The sequence below is a fragment of the Myotis lucifugus genome, unplaced genomic scaffold (genome assembly GCF_000147115.1).
Source record: "Myotis lucifugus unplaced genomic scaffold, Myoluc2.0 scaffold_19, whole genome shotgun sequence".
Lineage (NCBI taxonomy): Eukaryota > Metazoa > Chordata > Mammalia > Chiroptera > Vespertilionidae > Myotis > Myotis lucifugus.
Genome location: NW_005871067.1, coordinates 12,167,984 through 12,188,853, shown reverse-complemented (window position 1 = coordinate 12,188,853; position 20,870 = coordinate 12,167,984). Strand labels below are relative to the sequence as shown.

The window sequence follows — 20,870 nt, the reverse complement described above, 5'->3', positions numbered from 1 at the left end:
TCTCTTCCCAAGCAGTTATATTCAGAGAACTACTCCATTCTCTGGAAATTGGGACCTCCCCAAGGTGACTCACTGAATCCAATGCAGGACACATGAATATGTAGAAATACATGTCTGTGGCTGCTGTTCCTGGTCCTTTTAGTCAAAAAGACCTGACTGCTCTGTTAGTTTTTAAGTGCCTTAAAGAGAGGTAGGCTGGTGTGGTGGAAAGGGCACTAGACAGCATAGAGGCCAAAGCTGCCCTAATTCCTGCAAAAGAAACTGCTGACTGGGAATAGAGGCCTGAACCTCTCACCTCAGCCTGGTGCTGGGAGGCATGGTCTATACTGAGACCAAGGCCATGTGGTCACTAACCACTAATGCTCCAGGAGTTCTGCTGGTGGGGCCTTGAAGAATCTTCTCCAGAAATCCTATGCTTCCTTTAGGTTCCCCCCGCACTGACCCCTCACTTCCTTGTCCCTCCTCCTTGTGACAGCTACCTCCTCCTCCCCTCTCATCCCCCTGGTCCACAGTGCTTCCCATCCCAACAACTCTCCCTCCCCCTTTTCTTCCAGCTGATGCAGCCAGCCATGCTTTCTCCGATCTCTCCTCCTACTCCCTCCCCCCTTGAATCCAGTCCTGGTTTCCCCGAAGCCAGCCTCCCTTTCCTCTTTGCCCCTCCCCCTCCGCCCTGCAGGTGGCGACTTGGGGTGGTGGTGTCAGCTGGTCATCAACCCAAGCTGGCCCAGTCCGGGCGACTCCAGATCTCGCTACTGCCCGACCCAGGTAGGACTCCAGAAGCTGGGGAGGCGGGCAGGGTACAGCTGGCAGCCTCCCGGAGGACAATGCACCCAGCTCTTGGCCATCCCCGCTCGGTCTCTGTCTTGTCCTGGTCCAGCTCCGTCCTGCCGCTCCCAGCCGCCACCGCCACCGGGTCGCAGCCCTTCTTCCTCCAGGGGGGTTTCCCTCGTGGCGGGAGAGGCTCCGGCGACAGCAACACCAGCACCAGCGCCAGTACCAGCCTGGGGGAAAGCGGCGGCGGGGGCAGCGGTTCCCCCAGCAGCAGCACCGGCGCAGAGCGGGAGGACAACCACAACCAGAGCGTCAGTATAAGCAAACCACTGGTTCCCACTGCCGCCACTGCCGGGATCGCGGGACCCCTAGCCCCAAACGCTGACACCCAGCAGCGCGTGTGGCTTTCTCCTCCTCAGCCGCCACCCCCTCCTCCACGCCCACCTACTCCTGCAGCATGACAGCAGCGGACGTCAGTGGGAGTGCTGTCAGGGGCATCTTCAGTGGGGGTGCTGCCGGGAGTGTTGGGGGCCCCGGGGCCCGCTTAGCTGGGGTTACCACCGGTGGCGCAGGGACCAGCAGCGGCGCCTCCTGCTGTTCGTGCTGCTGTTGGTGTAGCCACAAGGCCCTAGCCCCGCCAGACTACAGAGGTCAGCATCACAGTGGCGGCTGCGCCCCTAGTTCGGGGTGTCGTTGGGGCTACCAGGCACTGTCCGTGGTGCTGCTTTTGGCACAGGGAGGGCTACTAGACCTGTACCTCATCGCAGTCACCGACCTGTACTGGTGTTCCTGGATTGCCACCGACCTGGTGGTGGTGGTGGGCTGGGCCATCTTCTTCGCCAAGACCAGCCAGGGCCATCGGGGCAGTGCTGGGAGCCATCACCAGCACCACAATCATGCCTCGCCGCCCCTGCACCTGCCCGCTGCTTCCATTGGGGCTGCAGCAGGGACCAAGGCTCCCGGTGGCCGCAGGGGCTCCGGAGGTCCAGGGGGTGGTTTAGGGGCGGCTGAGGCGGTGGGCGAGTTCGCCTTCGCCTACCTGGCCTGGCTCATCTACTCCATCGCCTTCACGCCGAAGGTGGTGCTCATCTTGGGCACGTCCATCTTGGACCTCATTGAGCTGCACGCACCCCTGGGCACCACAGGCTTCCGCCTTACTATGGCGCTGTCGGTGCCTCTGCTCTACAGCTTGGTTCGGGCCATCAGCGAGGTGGGCACTCCCCTGAGTTCAACAGGCCCCTTGATCCTGCAGCCCCAGCAACACCGCGCCTCGGGATGTTTCCTAGGCACGTGTCTGGATCTGCTTGACAGCTTCACCCTAGTGGAGCTGATGTTGGAAGGCCGCGTGCCACTCCCCACACACCTTCGTTACCTGCTCATCATAGTTTACTTCCTCACCCTCTCCTCGCCCGTGCTTTGGCTGTATGAACTCAACGCGGCAGCAGCCGCAGCCGCAGCTTTGTCCTGGGATCAGACTCCTGGACCTGGCAGCTGCAGCCGCCTTCTGCGCCTACTGGGCGGCTGCCTGGTGGACGTGCCCTTGCTGGCGCTGCGCTGCCTCCTGGTGGTGAGCTACCAGCAGCCCTTCTCCATTTTCATGCTCAAGAATCTCTTCTTCCTTGGATGCCGTGGCCTGGAGGCCCTAGAAGGCTGTTGGGACCCTGGAAGTCCAGCTTCTTCCAGTCGGGCTTCTTCCAATCGGGGCCGAGGGTGCTATGGCGCTCCACCCTCTGCCCCGCCTCCACTGCCACCTCCACCACCACCTCAGGGAGGCTCTCAGCTGAGTCACTGTATCACAGAGAACAATGAGGCAGGGGCCCATGGCTATGTCAACACCCTAGATGTGGCCTCCCAGAAAAAAGGGGAATAAAGGAGGTGGGGCTTGCTTTTCGGTTGAGAGACCTCAGCTCCCTTGTCCTCTAACCTTCTCTCACCCAGGTTACATCAAGATTTGTTTAGAAGAGGTAACTGTTGTCCAGCCTATGTGGCTCTAGTGGTTGAGCGAGTCACGGTTCAATCCCCCATCGGGGCACATGTCCAGGTTGAAGACTCAATGCCCAGTAGGGGGGTGTGCAGAAGGCAGCTGATCAATGACTCTCTCTCATCATTGATGTTTCTATCTCTCTCTCCCTCTTCCTTCCTCTCTAAAATCAATATATATATTTTAAAAAAGAACAGGTAACTGTTAATAGAGTTAAGGGTTAGTGTGTCCTTTTGCACTCCTTGGGTCAAGACTGCTTGGAGGAAGACCAGCAGCTAATAGTGAGGGAGGAGGGTCCACTCACTCTATTCTCCCTTCTCCATGCCTGACCCTAATTCTTACTTCTAAGGGTCTTGATACCTCTGCTTCTTGCTTTTGCCACCTCTAACCTAATTCCTAGCCATTTTGTGGAGGAGGGAGGAATGGAGGAAAGGAGGTGCCCAGGCACAGGGTGCTGGGCCTTAGGCCTTCTGTCTTACTTAGAAGTGCCAGCTTCTCTTAGGCTGTGGTTAGTGACCATTTCCCATGCCTTGAAATTGACTCAGAATCCACTGTCCCCTCATGTGTTTATTGGATTTCTTCCAAATGGTAGATGCAAAGTCTATGTCTCTATGTACGTGTAGTATTGTTTTCTTATGTCTACCTTGTGGCCCGTTGCAATCAGTAGGAGATCTGGGGAGGCCCAGCCCACTATACATACCACCACCCTCCTTGTTCCTACCTAAACTTGTGGCAATAAATTCCCAGAAAGAACTGGGCTCCTGGGAGCTGCCCAGTTTCTCTTCTTCAAGAGAGAAGCTCACCCAGGATCTTCCTCAATCCTATTCCTCTCTTCTCAGCTTATGGGGAGGAGAGTGTCAGAGGATTCATATTCTAAGGACCAAACTGCACCCTTTCTTGGGTTAATGGGCATTTCTACCTCCATGCTTTTGACTTTTGTTGCATCATGCACTGATGCTGGTTGCAAAAAATAAAGACAAAATACTTGGCAGTTGCATTCAACATGGTCACTGGATCCAGGTGGGATTTTGATGTCAAGGTTGTTACAAGGTCTGTGAAGTATCAGCCATTGGCTTGGCTGTCTCTCTCACTATGCATCCATATCTCTTTTCCCAAGGTTTGTTACGGGCTCGGTCAGATCTTGGCTCAGAACAGCACCCTTGGTGGGGTTCCTGGATAGATATGAAGTTGGGTCTCTCATGGGCCCACCTGTCCTCCCTGTAGGAAGTTTTGTGAAGACCAGAAATGGTGGTGGTCATTTTTGTCCTTTGCTCTGTTAAGAGAATCTCCAGGGAAAATGCAGGCTTCATGGAATAGGGTAGGCAAACCCACCACTGCCCAGTATTTCTCTCTGGTATTCCTCTTGTTGAGGTTGATGAGAAGGGACATCCAGGGGTTTCCCACTGATAGTCTTAATGTGGGCATCACTCTTGGAATCTTGGAGGTAGAATAAGTACAAATAAGTATTTTTAGGGGAGGTAAGAGTGCAATTGGAAGCAAGACCAGGAAATACTCTCCTCCACCCCACAATAGGATAGAGGGGTGAAATTGTAAGAATTTTTGTTTCCCCTTCACTTTCTTATGCTCGGGAAGTTTTGTGTGGTGTAGTAAACCCGGGACAAAGGATCAGAAAAATCATGGATTGTAGTTTTGACTGTCACTTTTGCTTTCTGGGCCTCAGTTTTTTACATGGGATCACTTTTTCCCAACTTCTTGGGGGCTTGGTGACAGAAAACACCCATGTGGACAGAGACACAAGAGGGGCTCATGGATTAACCAGATATTCTCACAGTGGGGAACAATGGAGAAAAAATGTTTACACTCAATGCACTATCATGCTTCCAACCCCTCACCCTACCAGGTCCAACATAAACTGCTGGAATTTTGCAGCTAATTGGTTTTTCCTCTGTTTTTTTCTCCTTTCTGTATTGACTCCTCTTCTTTCTCTTTGAATTTCATGTGCTCAGAGTTCTGGGGCCCAGATCCTGGGTGGGCCCCAATAACTACTCCCTCTGTTTCCGCATTCTCCCTCCAGCTTTGTTGCTTCCTGCTACCTAATCTCAGTGACTGTGAAAGGACTTTGCATCTGAGCCATGTGCCAGCCCCTGGCTGGTCCCCTACCCCACCCCCTTTTTACTGTTCAGATGGTATTCTCCCCACTGAATGACTGACTGTAAAAATCTCTGAGTGCTATTGGGTTTTCTGGTGAGAGGCTGTGATAGGTTCCCATGAGCTGCCACTTCCCTAGATACATCAAGAAACTGATAGATGGGGGGATAAGGACACATATGTAATACCTTAATCAATAAAGAAAAAATAAAAAGAAAGTTAAAAAAATAAAACTGATAGCAATTGGGCCAATTCTGGTAGATTTGTCTGCCCCCACACCCCCCCTCTCTCTAGCCATCCTCTTCCAAATATTTGATGCAAGCACATTGTGTTCAGAGGGTCAGTCCCTCCCTTCCTTCTGGTATGTTTTCCTTGAGTGCTTTTACTTACTTCCCTTGCCCCATTCACAAGAAGAAATTTCCCCTAAAGCTTCATTTTTCTTGCCTTCTAGGAGCATCTGCATTGTGGGAGTCAAATTGGAGATGTTCTCTATGGGTCAGATAAACAGGAGTGCACTTTCTCCTGAGGTTGAGGGGAAGCACAGTTCACAGCCAGGAACCCAGGTTCAGAATTCACACTGCCTGCTTCTAACATTTGAGCAAGTAAGCATGTCCTCGCTCTGAGCCGCTGACAGCTTATCTGTTTTAAAAAGGGGTTGGACTAGACCCTCTAAAGTCTGGTCTAATTTAACATGTCCTGACTCCGATTTCATGTGCTTTTGTGGAAGAGCTAGCTGGCAGTTAGAGCCTGGAAGAGGGAAAGTGGCACCTCACTAGCATTTATCATGTTCCCCCCCCCCCTTCTCTTTTTACAAATAAAAACAGCTTCTGTTCTGAAAATAAAAACTTGAGACTTATGACAAACTTCCTGTGTGAATCTTTCCTGTCCAGGTTTCCTTACTAAATTCTTAAGTGTCACTGTGACATTTGTCACCATTTTATATATTTGTGTTAACATTATGAGTAAACCTTGGTTATTTCCTTCTAGTGGCATGCTACTCAGGGAGGCAGTGTGGCTTTGGCCTTGACCTGGTGTCTAGCCAGGTTTTCTGTAGGCAGAATTAACTCAGATGCAGCCTGTGAGTGATTTCCCTAGCTATTCAGAGCTTTCTCTACAATTTCTTTCTAAAAATAACTTACCAAAGGGGGAAAGACTGAGAACTAATTTTTAAATACTTTGCCCTTCTCTATTACTCTTGCCCCTTCAGAAGCATGAATCCTTATGTATGAATGAGAAAAAAGCCATGTTTTTGTTTTGGGTTTTTTTTTGTTGTTATTATTTTGTGAAGTCTAAGACAGAACATTGAGTCTGAACAAAAATAAAATTATAGTATTTTTTGTTGTTGTTGTTTTTCTTTAGCACAGAGACAGCCAGCACCTTTCAAACCACTCTATGTTGTTGCCCTATGATGCTCTGGCTGTTCCAAAGTTATAGCATGATCAGAGCCTGGTCACAAGCTTTCTTTGCCTCCAACTTGCTATGCCTTTGGGCTTTCACCTGACCTCCTGGAACATTTTCATTCTTTATAAAACAGGAGCAATATTACCTACTTTACAAGGCTGTGGTAAGAATTAAAGAGATGACATGTGCAAAAATGGTCCTTTTCCTGAAGACATTTATAATCATAACTAGGGGCCAGATGCATGAAATTCATGCACGGCGGGTGGGTCCCTAAGCCCGACCTGCACCCTCTCCAATCTGGGAGCCCTCAGGGGAGCTCTCTCCAATCCAGGAGTTTCTGTCTGTCTTTGCAATCATATGAGCGAACCAGTGGCCCAGTGCACAAAATTTGTGCACATTAAAAGGGGATTAATTAGAGGAAATATTTTAATATTGCTATTTGCCCTTTCTCTATAATAGAAGTGTCATAGACGAAAGAAAATTAGTAAAATGTATATGAAAATCTTCCTCCTGTCAGAGTCAGGGGTGCACCACAGGACCCAGAGTCAAGTTCCCGCCCACCCACATGTGCCTCAAAATCACGTGAGACCCAGACCAGGCCAGCCCCCCCCCATTGGGCTAGATCCAGACCCAGCCGGTCCCACCCTTGTCAAGCCCCGCTGGGCAGGGGGCACAGCCTCAGGTCCTCTGGCCTGGCGCCAGGGCAGGGGGGGTGCCTTGAGGTCCCCCGTCAAGCCCTGCCAGGTGGGGGATGTGGCCTGAGGTCCCCTGTCAAGCCCCTCCAGGTGAGGGGGCACGCCTTGAGGTCCCCCATCAAGCCCTACTGGGCAGGGGGGCACAGCCTCAGGTCCCCTGGCCCGGCACTGGGAGGGGGATGCAGCCTCAGGTTCCCCGTCAAGCCCTGGTGGGTGGGGGGTGTGGTCTGATGTCCCCTGGCCCGGGGCAAGGGGAGCAGCCTGAGGTCCCCTGTCAAGCCCCACCAGGAGGGGGCGCGGCCTCAGGTCCCCCAGCCTGGTACTGGGGCTGGGGCACTGCCTGAGGTCACCGGTCAAGCCCTGCCAGGCAGGGGGTGTGGCCTGAGGTCCCATGTCAAGCCCTGCTGGGTGGGGGGGGCACAGCCTGAGGTCCCCCAACCTGGCACCAGGGTGGGGGGCACAGCCTGAGGTCCCCTGTCAAACCCCACAGCGGCGGGGTGGGCGGGGGGGGAGGGAGGTGGGTGCAGCCTCAGGTCCCTGCTGATTGCTCATTAAGGTTCATTAGGGGAACTTGGCCTCTGTTGTGGGTGCAGCCATCTTGTGTTACGGAAACCCCCACCTCCGCTGTGGGCGCTGCCATCTTTGTGGCAGAGTGATGGTCAATTTGCATATCCCCTCTTTATTATATAGGATTGTCTGAGACCCCAACCCAGTTTGGTTTTGTGCTCACAGAATAGTAGAGGTCTTTTTTTTTCTTTGCTCCATTGGTGGAGATTTCCTAGAAGTTGCAGGATACCTTCCTTTTAATTTTTCCTCGACACTGACTTTACTTATGTCTCTCACCTTTGCTTTCCATCCATCCCCCACCCACAACAGTAACTTGCTCCAGGCTCACTTTGATCTAGTGTCTAGGAGATCCCACAATGTGTATGCCACCAGAACTCTGATTCCCAGCATTCCTGGTGCTCCCCATACTCTGGGTTTCTCCTTCCAGTTCAGAGGCTGCTACCAGAACTATGATTCCCAGAATTCCTGGTGCTCCCCGCACTCTTGGTTTTTGCTTTCAGTCCAGGGGCTGCAGAAATGAAAAGGACTGAGAACTTCAGCTGCCCCCAGGCTGGGCTGACAGGACCGGACACTCTAGTGGCGTGCTCGGGACCCCGGCTGCTTGGCGCCTGCACGCGTATGACTGGAGCGACTGGGGGCCTGGAACACCCTCCACGTTGCCACGGCGAAGTGGCGGGTGTCCTGCCCCGCCCTTGGCCACTTGGCACCTGTGCGCATGCACACTGCCCACAGGCCTGCCATCTTTGTCGGGTTAATTTGCATACTCACTCCTGATTGGCTGTGGGCATCATGAAGGGATGGTCAATTTACATATTTGTCTATTATTAGTATAGATGAGGGGACAAAATTTACACAGGAAAGAATTACAGCACAACCTAAGGCCATACCTTCATTCCTTCCTAAATCTAGATGTAAAATAAGTTGATTAATTTGACTAAGCATGTTACAAATATTTATACATTTCTCATAGTTAAGCATGCAAGCTCTCATTGATTTTGGTCAGCTAGAGCATATATGAGGCACTTTGGGAAAAGTAAAGAAGTGTAAGCAAGATCTAATTATGAATGGGCCTTGCCTGAGGGGTTGAGCCTGACCCTGCAGTTCTGGCCCTAATGAGGAGCATGGAAATATATCTTGTGTTTGATTGTGTCAGGCCCTTGATGCACATTGGGTTATTTCATTCTCACAGCCACCTCAAATTAGCTTCATTTCCCTTTCCAGAGAAGCTTGCTGAATGCCACACCATAGTCAGGAAGGGATCCAGATCTGAATCCAGGTGTGTCTGCTTCCAAAATCTGTACTCCAGGTAGCCTTCAGACTTCAGCTGTTAACAGGTTGAACTTATCCTTCATTAAAGCTATGCAGTTCTGGCTAAAAAGCAGGGGCTAATTTTCATATTCTGTGTGAGTACCATGGAAGAGGCATTGAGCAAAAGATAACTGGTGAAACACCATGTCAGTGTGCAGGCAAAAGTGGGGGTCAGCCAATTTTGCCTCCCTGTCTCCTTTCTGCTCTCTCATCCTCTCGGGGCACTACAATCTTCTTCCTCTCTTTTCAGAAAGGAAGGATCCAGTAAATTAATTTATACTAAAGTGTTAATAACCTACGGGGTCATTCCTCCTAGGAAAGGAATCTAGGTACCTGGGTAGAGAGCAGGCATATTGGACAAGATTTCTTTGTATCCTTCAAATCATGAGAGAGGATGAACATCTCATCTATCTTCCTCTAACAGGCAAGCTGGCTTAATAAGGTGCCCTGCTTGCCTTAACCAACCTAAATTGACAGGATGAGAGTGTGGTCCCAGTGCCAAGATCTAGGAGCAGTAGTAGGGTATGGAGAGCTCAGGAGAGGCCAAAAGAAAGGAGGTGAACCTGGAAGCCATTTAGGAGTGATGTTGGAAGCACTGAGTGGGAAGCAGACATTGGACAAGGGTCCCATCTGGCAGAAAGCAATGGGGTACAACTTCACAGCCTATACCTATGGGCTGGGGGCAGTTGCTTTATTTTATAGTCTTCTATAACATATAATATATATTGTTTCTATTTTCCCAAAATGAGCATATTCGCTCAGACAACACATTTGTTGAGCTCTTAATATCTGCCAAGTATTAGGTCACACATTACTTTTATAATCTGAGAAGGTAAACATGTGGTAAAAAAAAAAAAAAAAAAAAAAGCGGTAGCAAGAGGAAAGATAATCAGTACCCTGGGTTCATAAACTGCTCTGGCCCAGAATCAGGTTAGAGCTCTTCTCCTTGCTCAGAGGCAAAGAGACCTAAAGACACCTCTGGACTCCTTACAAAGGCAGCAGTGTGGGAAGGGTGGAAACACCTGGACCGACATGGTTATGGCTACAGTGTGTCCAGTGTTACCTGGTGTAGGACACCACCTAAGTCAGTGGTTCTCAACCTTCCTAATGCCGCGACCCTTTAATACAGTTCCTCATGTTGTGGTGACCCCCAACCATAAAATTATTTTCGTTGCTACTTCATAACTGTAATTTTGCTACTGTTATGAATCATAATGTAAATATCTGATATGCAGGATGTATCTTCATTGTTACAAATTGAACATAATTAAAGCATAGTGATTAATCACAAAAACAATATATAATTATATATGTGTTTTCCAATGGTCTTAGGCGACCCCTGTGAAAGGGTCGTTTGATCCCCAAAGGGGTCGCGACCCACAGGTTGAGAACCGCTAACCTAAGTGCTTCACATGTATGTTTCATCCACTCCTCACAAGACCTCTGTAAGGTAGGAATTCCTGCTGTACCCATTTTAGAGACAAGATGAGACCTGTGAACCCTGACAAAAAAGACAACTACTAAGAAAGTCTCCTAGTGGCTAACTGGGCTAAAACAAAAATAAAAATAGCCTAGCAGCCATTTCTACACAGGGGCCTCTTATACAAACTATACTTAAGGGAGAAGCCTGCACTGAACTGCCTGCCTGCACTGTTTCTGCCATCTGAATCAACCATTATAAAAGCTCCTGGAATCCTATTTTAACCAATAAGACTGAGGTTTTTCCACATTCAATTGGAGCTAACAGCTCTGACCAACCAGAGTGGCTCTATTCTGACCATCAGGGCAGTGAGTTTTGGACCAAGCAAACTGGGAGGATATGAAGTCCTCATTTGCATGATGACAGATCAATCAGGGGCCAGGGGTGGGGACTTCTCTCTATATAAGCCAGCTCCCCTCTGGCTCTGAAAGTGTACTTTCCCTACACCAAGACTGAGTCTCCTTTGCTGAGCTAAACACCAGAGATGTCTTGCTGGAGCAGAGAGCAGGCCAAAGCAGAATGGAGCAAAGCGGAGCAGCACAGCACAAAGCAGACCTGCATAGAGCAGAGCTATCTGGCCTGAGAAGGGCCTGGCCCCAGAACTGTCCTATAGCTGTGCTGTATCACAATTGAGCTGTTTTGCACTGAATCAAGTTTCTTTCTTCACCACACCACAAATTAGGGAGTACTGTTGCTGTTGAATTGGGGCCAATGGTGGTCATCAGTTGGCAGGCTTAAGGAAGATATCTTGATTTAAGTCATTTGGCTGGCAAGCAGCAGAGCCAGGGGCCTAAGTTTGTGTCAACTGTCGTCGGCCTTCTTTGAAGGACACTCACTCTCCAACACACCTAACTTGAGGCCCAGGGCCAGGGCTGAAACACCAGCTCTGCATTTTACTCTGAGTTCAAGTATACTTGGGCCCCTACTGTCTTGAAGATCCTGGAACAGAACAGATCTGTTCTGGTAATGAGAACACCAATTGCTGGGCCTAAAGGTCACAGGATAAAAATCACCCATAAAACAGCTTCTTTTTCCTTATGCCTTATTTAATACTCAAAGATCAGCAGGAAATAAGTGAAAGCCATCATACCCTGGCATTCGGAGATCCCAGCTCAAATTACTATATGAACGTTTAAGTGACTGAATATACCCCCTCAAAACTGAAACACAGCTGAGGGCCTTCCTAGGCAGAGAAACTGGTTTATAAAATCAGTATAAGCAGCATTATATCAAGCAATGTTCAGACTGCCCACCATCTAATTACACCTCCCCCCCTCCACCCCCCTAACTAGGATCAAGACAACTGGCAGAAAAAACTTATGGAAATCCACCCAAAGTTCAGAGGCTATCATTGGACAGCAGTCACAGACAGCTATTTCCCTGCATGTTTTGGTAACAAGGTTGACTTCTGCCCACCTTGAGCCACCTCTGATACAGTCTATTTAGGAGCAGAGCCAGAGAGGTGGGAGAGTCATAGCTTGGAGGACGTATGTTCTTGGAGGGGCTCTACTGGCCACAGCAGGGTTTTATTTAGCTACTAAAGGCCCGGTGCACAAAATTTGTGCATGGGGGGTAGGGGGAGGTTCCTCAGCACAGCCTGTACCCTCTCCAATCTGGGACCCCTTGGGGGATGTCCGACTGCCTCTTGCAATCCGGGACCACTGGCTCCTAACCCCTCACCTGCCTGATTGCCCCTAACTGCTCCCCTACCAGCCTGATCGCCCCTAACTGCTCCCCTGCTGGCCTGATCACCCCTATATGCCTCTGCCTCACCCCACACCCGGGACCCAGGATTCCCTCCTCTGGGTGGTCACAGGCACTCAGGACCCCAACCAGCCACGCCTCAGGGGACCGTGTGTGGGTAGCTTTGCCCAGACCGCAGCCACAGGTGCCCAGGACCATGGGGAGGGTGGCTTGTCCCTCTCCTGGGCCTCAGCCACAGACACTGGCATCTGGGACCGCGGGGCAGGCAGCTTGTCCCTCTCCCAGGCCACAGGTGCAGGCGCTGGCACCCAGAACCACAGGGCGGGTGGCTTGTCCCTCTCCCGGGCCGGCCTGGCTGGTCCCCATTCCTCTCTCCCCAGTTTATTTATGCCTGGCTGGTCTCCATTTCTCTCTCCTGTGTTGAGTGTCTGAGCAGTTCCAGCGTGAGTGCATGATGACCATTTGCATATTAGCTCTTTATTATATAGGACTAGTAGCCCAGTGCACGAAATTCATGCACATTAAAAGGGAATTAATTGCCCTAACTGGTTTGGCTCAGTGGATAGAGCATCGGCATGCGGACTCAAGGGTCCCAGGTTCGATTCTGGTCAAGGGCATGTACCTTGGTTTCGGGCACATCCCCAGTGGGGAGTGTGCAGGAGGCAGCTGATAGATGTGTCTCTCTCATCGATGTTTCTAACTCTCTATCCCTCTCCCTTCCTCTCTGTAAAAAATCAATAACATATATTTTTTTTAAAAAGGGAATTAATTAGCAGAGATATTTTAATATTGCTATTTGCCCTTTCTCTATAATAGAAGTGTGAGAGATGAAAGGAAATTAGTAAAATGTATATGAAAATAATATATAAATTTATTAATAAATAAATAGTAACAAAAGGATATAACAACAACAGAGGGATGATATAAAAACGTCAAAAACATGATATGAAAACAACAAAAACATGATATAAAAACAACAGTGATGCAAACAATGACTGATAAAGTGATTAAACTTATTCTAATATCTCCCTGTACACCACATTGAGTTAAAACACTTTCAGAGTGCTTGACTAATTTCCCTTGTGATGAAGTACTTAGAACTTTAACTGTAACATCACATGCTCTTCAAACTCGAGAGAAAGCAACATATAACTGACCATGTGCAAAAACGGGTTCAGGTAGGAATATGCCTACTTTGTCTAGAGTTTGTCCTTGTGATTTATCAATAGTCATCACAAATGCTGGCATCGCGGGAAACCGTCGTCAAATCAATTTAAATGGGAGGCCAGTGTCAGATGGGGACAAATTAATTCTTGGAATCAGAACAAGCTCTCCCAAAACAGCCACACACAAAAAAAGAAATGGCTACAAACAAGTACCTTTCAATAATAACTTTAAATGTAAACAGACTAAATGCTCCAACCAAAAGACATCGAGTGGCTGAATGGATAAAAAAACATGACCCATACATCTGCTGTCTACAAGAGACCCACCTCATTAGAAGGGACTCACACAGACTGAAAGTGAAGGGATGGAAAAATATCTTTCACGCAAATGGAAAGGAAAAGAAAGCTGGGGTAGCAATACTTATATCTGACAAAATACATCTCAAAGTGAAGGCCATAACCAGAGATAAGGAAGGCCACTTCATAATACTAAAGGGATCAATACAACAAGAAGATATAACCCTGGTAAACATATATGCACCCAATGCAGGAGCACCCTAATTCATAAAAAAACTCCTGGAAGATATCAAAGGAGAGATCGACAACAATATAATCATAGTAGGGGACATTAATACACCACTGACATCACTGGATAAGTCCGCTAGACAAACAATCAGCAAAGAAACAGCAATCCTAAATGACTCACTAGATCAGATGGACTTAATTGACATCTTCGGAACACTTCACCCCAAAGCTGCGGAATATACATTCCTCTCAGGTGCTCATGGGACATATTCAAAAATAGACCACATATTGGGTCACAAGCAAAGTCTCCACAAATTCAAGAAGATTGAAATCATAAAAAGCTTCTTCTCAGACCACGATGGCATAATGTTAGAAATAAACTACAATAAAAACAACCCAAAATACTCAAACGCTTGGAAGCTGAATAGCATGTTATTAAATATTGATTGGGTTACCAATGACATCAAAGAAGAAATTAAAAACATCCTGGACACTAATGACAATGAAAACACAACAATCCAAAACCTATGGGACACAATGAAAGCAGTCCTGAGAGGGAAGTTTATAGCTCTGCAGGCCTATCTCAAAAAAACAAGAAAAAATGGTAGTAAATCATCTAACTCTTCAACTCAAAGAATTAGAAAGAGAGCAACAAGAAAACCCCAGAGTGAGCAGAAGGAAGGAGATAATAAAGATTAGAGCAGAAATAAATGACATAGAGTCCAAAAAAACAATACAGAAAATCAATGAAACCAAGAGCTGGTTCTTTGAAAGGATAAACAAGATTGACAAACCTCTAGCCAGGCTCACCAAGAAGCAAAGAGAGAGGTCCCAAATAAACCAAATCAGAAACGATAGAGGCGAAATAACAACAGACCCCACAGAAATACAAATGATTGTTAAACAATACTATGGACAACTCTACTCCAACAAACTAGACAACCTGGAGGAAATGGACAAATTCCTAGAAAAATACAACATTCCAAAACTCAATCAGGAAGAATCTAAAAATCTCAATAGGCCAATAACTATGGAAGAAATTGAAGCAGTCATCAAAAAGCTCCCAGCAAACAAAAGCCCAGGACCAGATGGCTTCTCAGGGGAGTTTTACCAAACTTTCAAGGAAGAACTAAAACCTATCCTCCTCAGACTACTACAAAAAATTCAAGAGGAAGGAACACTTCCAAACTCATTCTATGAAGCCAGCATCACCCTAATACCAAAACCAGGGAAAGACAACACAATGAAAGAGAATTACAGGCCAATATCCCTCATGAACATAGATGCCAAAATCCTCAACAAAATCTTAGCAAATCGGATCCAACAGTACATCAGAAGGATCATACACTATGACCAAGTAGGATTTATCCCAGGAATGCAAGGATGGTACAACATCCATAAATCAATAAACATAATACATCACATAAACAAATTGAAAAAAAAAACCACATAGTCATATCAATTGATGCAGAAAAAGCATTCGACAAAATCCAACACCCATTCTTGATAAAAACTCTCAGCAAGGTGGGAATAGAAGGATCATACCTCAACATAATAAAAGCCATATATGACAGGCCCACAGCCAACATCATACTCAATGGACAAAAACTAACACCATTTCCCCTAAGAACAGGAACAAGACAGGGATGCCCACTCTCACCACTCCTGTTCAACATAGTCCTGGAAGTATTAGCCATTGCAATTAGACAAGAAGTAGAAATAAAAGGCATCCAAATTGGAAAAGAGGAAGTAAAACTGTCCTTATTTGCAGACGACATGATATTATACATACAAAACCCTAGAGACTTCATCAAAAAACTACTAGACTTAATACATGAATTTGGCAATGTAGCAGGATACAAAATTAACCCCAAGAAACTGAGGCATTTCTATACACCAATAGTGAACTTTCAGAAAGAGAGATTATAAAAACAATCCCATTTACCATCGCACCAAAAAAATTAAGCTACCTAGGAATAAACTTAACTAAAGAGGTAAAAGACCTCTACTCAGAAAACTACAGGACGTTGAAAAAAGAGATAGAGGAAGACATAAAGAGATGGAAGAACATACCATGTTCTTGGATTGGTAGAATCAACATCATCAAAATGTCCATACTACCCAAAGCAATCTATAAATTCAACGCACTTCCCATTAAAATACCAATGGCCTACTTCAAAGATCTAGAACGAACTCTCCAAAAATTCATCTGGAATAAAAAAAAGACCCCGAATAGCTGCAGCAATCCTGAGAAAGAACAAAGTAGGTGGGATCTCAATGCCAGATATCAAGCTGTATTACAAAGCCACTGTTCTCAAAACTGCCTGGTACTGGCACAAGAACAGACATATAGATCAGTGGAATAGAATAGAGAGTCCAGAAATTAGCCCAACCCAATATGCTCAATTAATATTTGACAAAGGAGGCAAGAACATACAATGGAGCCAAGATAGTCTCTTCAATAAACGGTGTTGGGAAAATTGGACAGATATATGCAAGAAAATGAAACTAGACCACCAACTTACACCATACACAAGAATAAACTCAAAATGGATAAAGGACTTAAATGTACGACAGGAAACCATAAAAATTCTAGAAGAATCCAAATGCAACAAAATCTCAGACATATGCCAAAGCAATTTCTTCACTGATACAGCTCCTAGGGCAGTTGAAACTAAAGAGAAAATGAACAAATGGGACTACATCAAAATAAAAAGCTTCTGCACAGCAAAAGAAACCATCAACAAAACAACAAGAAAACCCACTGCATGGGAAAACATATTTGCCAACGTCATATTTGATAAGGGCCTAATCTCCAAAATTTATAGGGAACTCATACAACTTAACAAAAAGAAGATAAACAATCCAATCAAAAAATGGGCAAAGGATCTAAATAGACACCTTTCAAAAGAGGACATTCAGAAAGCCAAGAGACATATGAAAACATGCTCAAAGACACTAATCATCCAAGAGATGCAAATCAAAACAACAATGAGGTACCATCTCACACCTGTCAGAATGGCTATCGTCAACAAATCAACATACCACAAGTGCTGGAGTGGATGTGGAGAAAAAGAAACACTTGTGCACTGCTGGTGGGAATGCAGACTGGGGCAGCCACTATGGAAGACAGTATGGAGTTTCCTCAAAAAACAAAAAATGGAACTCCCATTTGACCCTGTGATCCCACTTCTAGGAATATATCCCAAGAAACCAGAAACACCAATCAGAAAGGATATGTGCACCCATATGTTTATAGCAGCACAATTCACCATAGCTAAGATCTGGAAACAGCCTAAGTGCCCATCAGTAATGAATGGATTAGAAAACTGTGGTACATCTACACGATGGAATACTATGCTGCTGTAAAAAAGAAGGAACTCTTACCATTTGCAACAGCATGGATGGAACTGGAGAGCATTATGCTAAGTGAAATAAGCCAGTCAATGAAGGAAAAATACCACATGATCTCACTCATTCATGGATAATAAAGACCATTACAAACTTTTGAACAATAATAGATACAGAGACAGAGCTGCCTCAAACTGATTGTCAAACTGCAGTGGGAAGGCCAGAGAGGGTTGGGGGGCAGAAGGGAGGGGAGTAAGAGATCAACCGAAGGACTTGTGTGCATGCATATAAGCATAACTAATGGACATAAGACACTGGGGGGTAAGGGAGGCCAGGGGATTGTCAAGGGCGGGGGGTGGGGGAAGGACACATATGTAATACCCTTTGTAATACTTATTATAATATTTTTTTTAAAAGAATAAAAAAAATTTTTAAAAAAAATTAAAAAAAAAGAACAAGCTCTCCCTCTGCAGATCCTGTTAATACTTCAGCTTCGATAATGTTAGGTCGTAATCTTTTGATAATAAATCTGGTACCATTACAAAGACCCCATTTACTATTGAGATTTCTCAATAGCATGATGATTGCACCCACTTTCAATTTTAATTTATGGCACGGCATTCCCGAAGGAGTAATATTATTAAGAAATTGTATGGAAAAATTTTCCATTTCAGCATCATCTGTGGAATCAATGGAATCATCACTCAAATATGTGTGAAAATCTCCATCGAGTATATCCAAATTTTCTTCATTTAATTTTTGAACATGCTCATCTTTTGGACAAAGAATTGCACGTTTAGATATATTTTTAATATTATATATAGCAGTGGTTCTCAAACTTGGCTGCACATTAGAATCACCTGGGAATCTTTTTAAAATCCTGATTCCTGGACCTCATCCTCCGGAAATTGTTTCTTTGTTATGGGGTGGGGCCACAACATTAGTAACAAAGAAACAGAATTTCCGGAGGATGAGGCCCAGAAATCAGGATTTTAAAAAGATTCCAAGGTGATTCTAATGTGCAGCCAAGGTTGAGAACCACTGATCTATAGATATAGTATTTCCAAAGTTAGCTTCAATAATAGATCCATTACAAATCATTTCACTTCCCTGCTCTGCTCCGAGGGCGGGTTCCTGCCTGAAACCTTGCCCTGAGGGCGGGTTCCTGCCTGAACCTTGCCCTCCAGGAAACAGCTGGGGGAGGGTGCAGCCGTTTCCAAGACGACCGCTGCAGGACTGACTTCCTTCTGGTTGGACGCGCTTCTGGCCATGATGTTACACCCAGGGTTTTTATATAAGTAGATTAAAACTTTATTGTGGGGAGCCACTACAGTGTTTTGGACAGGTTCAAGCCTTGGACTGATGAGAGGGCACAGTCCTCTCATTGCCACGTGCAAGTCCCAGCTTGGAGGGCAGGGCCCTCCCAGCACAATTATAGCCAACAGCTATAGTTGTAAGCTTGAACCTATGGTCCCAACACGTGGCACCACGTGCCTGAGTGATGTAGGCTTGATAGAGTTCAGGTGCATGTAGTTGAGTAGGATTGAAACCCAGAAGAATGTTGTAAACATCTTGGTCATACCCTTACTTTGCCTTGTGGCATCTGCTATAAAATAAAGACACAGCTGTGGGCGTGGTCGCTGTATCTCAGAGAAGCAGCATCCCACTGAGACCTGGCTTTCATTCTCTTGTCTGTCTTTTCTAAGCCTTTCAGCTGTCCCCACTCAGGTTCACCCTTGGCCATGCTGGCGCGGCACACCTTATAAAGATATGCCTCCACGCTCCGAGGGCGGGTTCTTGCCTCAAACCCTGCCCTCACCGGAAACAGCTCTGGGAAAAAGCTCGGGGGAGGGTGCAGCCGTTTCCAAGACAACCCCTGCAGGACTGACTTCCACTTGGTCGCCAGACTGGTCGTGATGTTACACCACCCGGGGTTTTTATATAAGTAGATGGTTCAAAATAATGCAAAAAGAAAGGCCTGCCTTGCTTTATACATATTCTTGAAGCACTTGGCATTTGGCTGACAGCAAACACCACACTCAGATTGACAGAATTTCCAGCACTATGATGACCAGTGTGAGATTTGGGAGCTCTAGGGATTGGGGAGGGAATGTGGAAGCAACAAAAGAATGACATTAAAGAAAGGGTCGCCCTAAGCTAGTTTGGTGCATAGGCCTGCGGACTGAGTCCCAGGTTTGATTCTGGTCAAGGGCATGTACTTCGGTTGCAGGTTCTATCCCTGGCCCTTGTCAGGGCACATACAGAAGGCAACCAATGGATGTATTTCTCTGTCTCTCCCCTCCTGTCCACTCTTTCTAAAAATCAGTGGAAAAATATCATCAGGTGAGGATTAACAAAAAGAAAAAGAAAAAAAAAAGAGAGAGGGTCAAGAAGCCTGGGGAACTTTATGATTCCATTTATATATGACATGTCCAAAGTAGACAAATCCACTGATGGAAACATTAATGGTTGCCTAGGGACAGGATGGTTAAAGGGTTTGGGGGTAATGATTAAGGGGTGCTGTTTCTTTTGGGAGTAAGAAAATGTTCTAAAATTATATTGGTTGCTGAACTCTGAACTCCTAAAAGCCATTGAACTGCACAGGGTCAATGGTATATGAATTATAGTGCAATAATTAAGCTGTTAGAGGGGGGAAAAAAGCAGCAGTCCTGGACATAGAGGAGACATAGTAGACAATGCCAATTAAAAATATCTGGCCTCAAAGGCCAGCAAACCTAGAATTCAAGGTTTGTGGGAAACACAATCCAGATGGAAGTGTGCTTCCGGGCACAAGGACTACACTGGTTGGACCATTCTGCTGCCAGATCGAACCCTGACTCCAGCCAGAGTCCACCATGGTATTTCACATGCTGGACATTTAGTAAGTGCTTATTCACAGAGAGCTTGGTAGGCATCTGGACACAATGATGCCCATCTCCAGAATTACTGAAGAAATGAAACCCAAGAGACTGGGAGGGCTGTGCCTTTTCTCCCATTTTTTTTTCTTACTCCCAGACTATTTTATAGTCTGTTCAGGGTGCTATGACAGGGGCAGACTGCATCCCAGTGTGCTCTTCCAGGAAAAACTTCAAACTCTGGGCCTTAGTGTCTCTCCTTAAATATTTTCTTTGAACATAGACCTTTAAGAACAGAGTGGCACACTTCCCTCTCCCCGAAAAGGATCTGCTCAGTGACCTCCCACTCCCACTCTGCATGAACACTCCATATCTCACACTCAATTCATTTTGCTGTTGGAACCCACTGGGGAGCTGAGGGCTCCCAGTTAGCAGCCCTGAAGCATTCTTTGCTGTAGCTCTCCCACTAATTAAGAGCTCAGGACTTCAGACTTTCCTCCCTGATGAATGCTGTTCAGTTTCACATCAGCTGTCTATCTGGTCTCTTTCCAAAATGATCTGAGATGGCTTCCAAATATGTTTGGCTCTCAGCCTCCTCTGCAGGGCAACAGCTTATCCCATCCAAGGAGTCCCAGGCCTTCAGGCTGATGGCCCAACTCCAGGCCTGGACTCTGGATAACCCGCCACCACATTTCTCATGCCTCCCTCCTTCCTCTCCAGGCTCAACTAGCAGTGTACTGATGGGCCTGGCTCCTACTCATCTCCTAGCCTTTACCTTCTCCAGGACTTGTGCCTTCTCCAATCACAATCTCTTAGCATAGGAAACTAGCTTCTCCTTCAGCTCATATATCACCCACTCCAGGATTTCTCCCTGGGCCAGGTACTCCTTCTGTGTTTTCCTAGTCCTAGCAGGCCTCTATTCAGCCTTTCCATCTTGCATGACCATCCTCTACTTGC

The 20,870-nt window shown here is 46.6% G+C and overlaps 2 protein-coding genes across 2 annotated transcripts in view; one reads left to right on the top strand and one right to left on the bottom strand.

Moving 5' to 3' along the window:
• The first annotated feature begins 824 nt into the window (after positions 1-824).
• TMEM121B (transmembrane protein 121B) lies at positions 825-2,641 on the top strand. The gene is given in 2 exon segments (XM_006110035.3): positions 825-1,163; positions 1,166-2,641. Coding segments are annotated over 2 exon segments (1,815 nt in total).
• An 8,472-nt stretch (positions 2,642-11,113) lies between these two features.
• IL17RA (interleukin 17 receptor A) overlaps positions 11,114-20,870 on the bottom strand; it is a 35,065-nt gene continuing 25,308 nt past the window's right edge. Inside the window, exon 14 of the mRNA XM_014453023.2 lies at positions 11,114-11,251. Coding sequence (XP_014308509.1) covers positions 11,114-11,251 — 138 coding nt within the window. The remainder of the gene's footprint in view (positions 11,252-20,870) is intronic.